At 30.0% G+C, this 397-nt stretch overlaps 1 protein-coding gene across 1 annotated transcript in view; it reads right to left on the bottom strand.

Annotated features, from left to right (window-relative positions):
• LOC119594648 overlaps positions 1-349 on the bottom strand; it is a gene marked incomplete in the record, with an annotated part of 85,920 nt that extends 85,571 nt beyond the window's left edge. Inside the window, 1 exon segment of the mRNA XM_037943697.1 lies at positions 237-349. Within this exon segment, the coding sequence (XP_037799625.1) occupies positions 237-263 (27 nt within the window).
• Between the last annotated feature and the right edge of the window lie 48 nt (positions 350-397).

Consider the following 397-nt stretch of genomic DNA (forward strand, 5'->3'; position numbering starts at 1 on the left):
CAAAACAGCTTTCTTGAAAAATTCGGTATAATCAACAATATGAAGAAAACAATTTTAATTAGTGATATTTTGCATGAACAGAGATTTTCCATTTTTATGAGTGCTTCTTTGACAGGTATACTTACTATTACCATGCAAGGGAAAAGATGATAACAATTTACATCAGGAAAAAAAAAAGTAATAAAAGAGAAACATAAAACACATGTGACTTTCTGTAAAAAGACATCAATACAAACCTCACTGATGAAATTAAAAAATTTCATTAAATTTTCCCAACTGGATACTATTGTAGTATATTTTTCCCTGGCAACTCTAGGAGACAACCCTCAAGAAATTCACCAGACGAGTGCTGAAATATTTGAAAAACTTTATTTTCTCTCTTTAGGGGCAAGAGATT

This window comes from Penaeus monodon, chromosome 34, assembly GCF_015228065.2.
Source record: "Penaeus monodon isolate SGIC_2016 chromosome 34, NSTDA_Pmon_1, whole genome shotgun sequence".
Classification (NCBI taxonomy): domain Eukaryota; kingdom Metazoa; phylum Arthropoda; class Malacostraca; order Decapoda; family Penaeidae; genus Penaeus; species Penaeus monodon.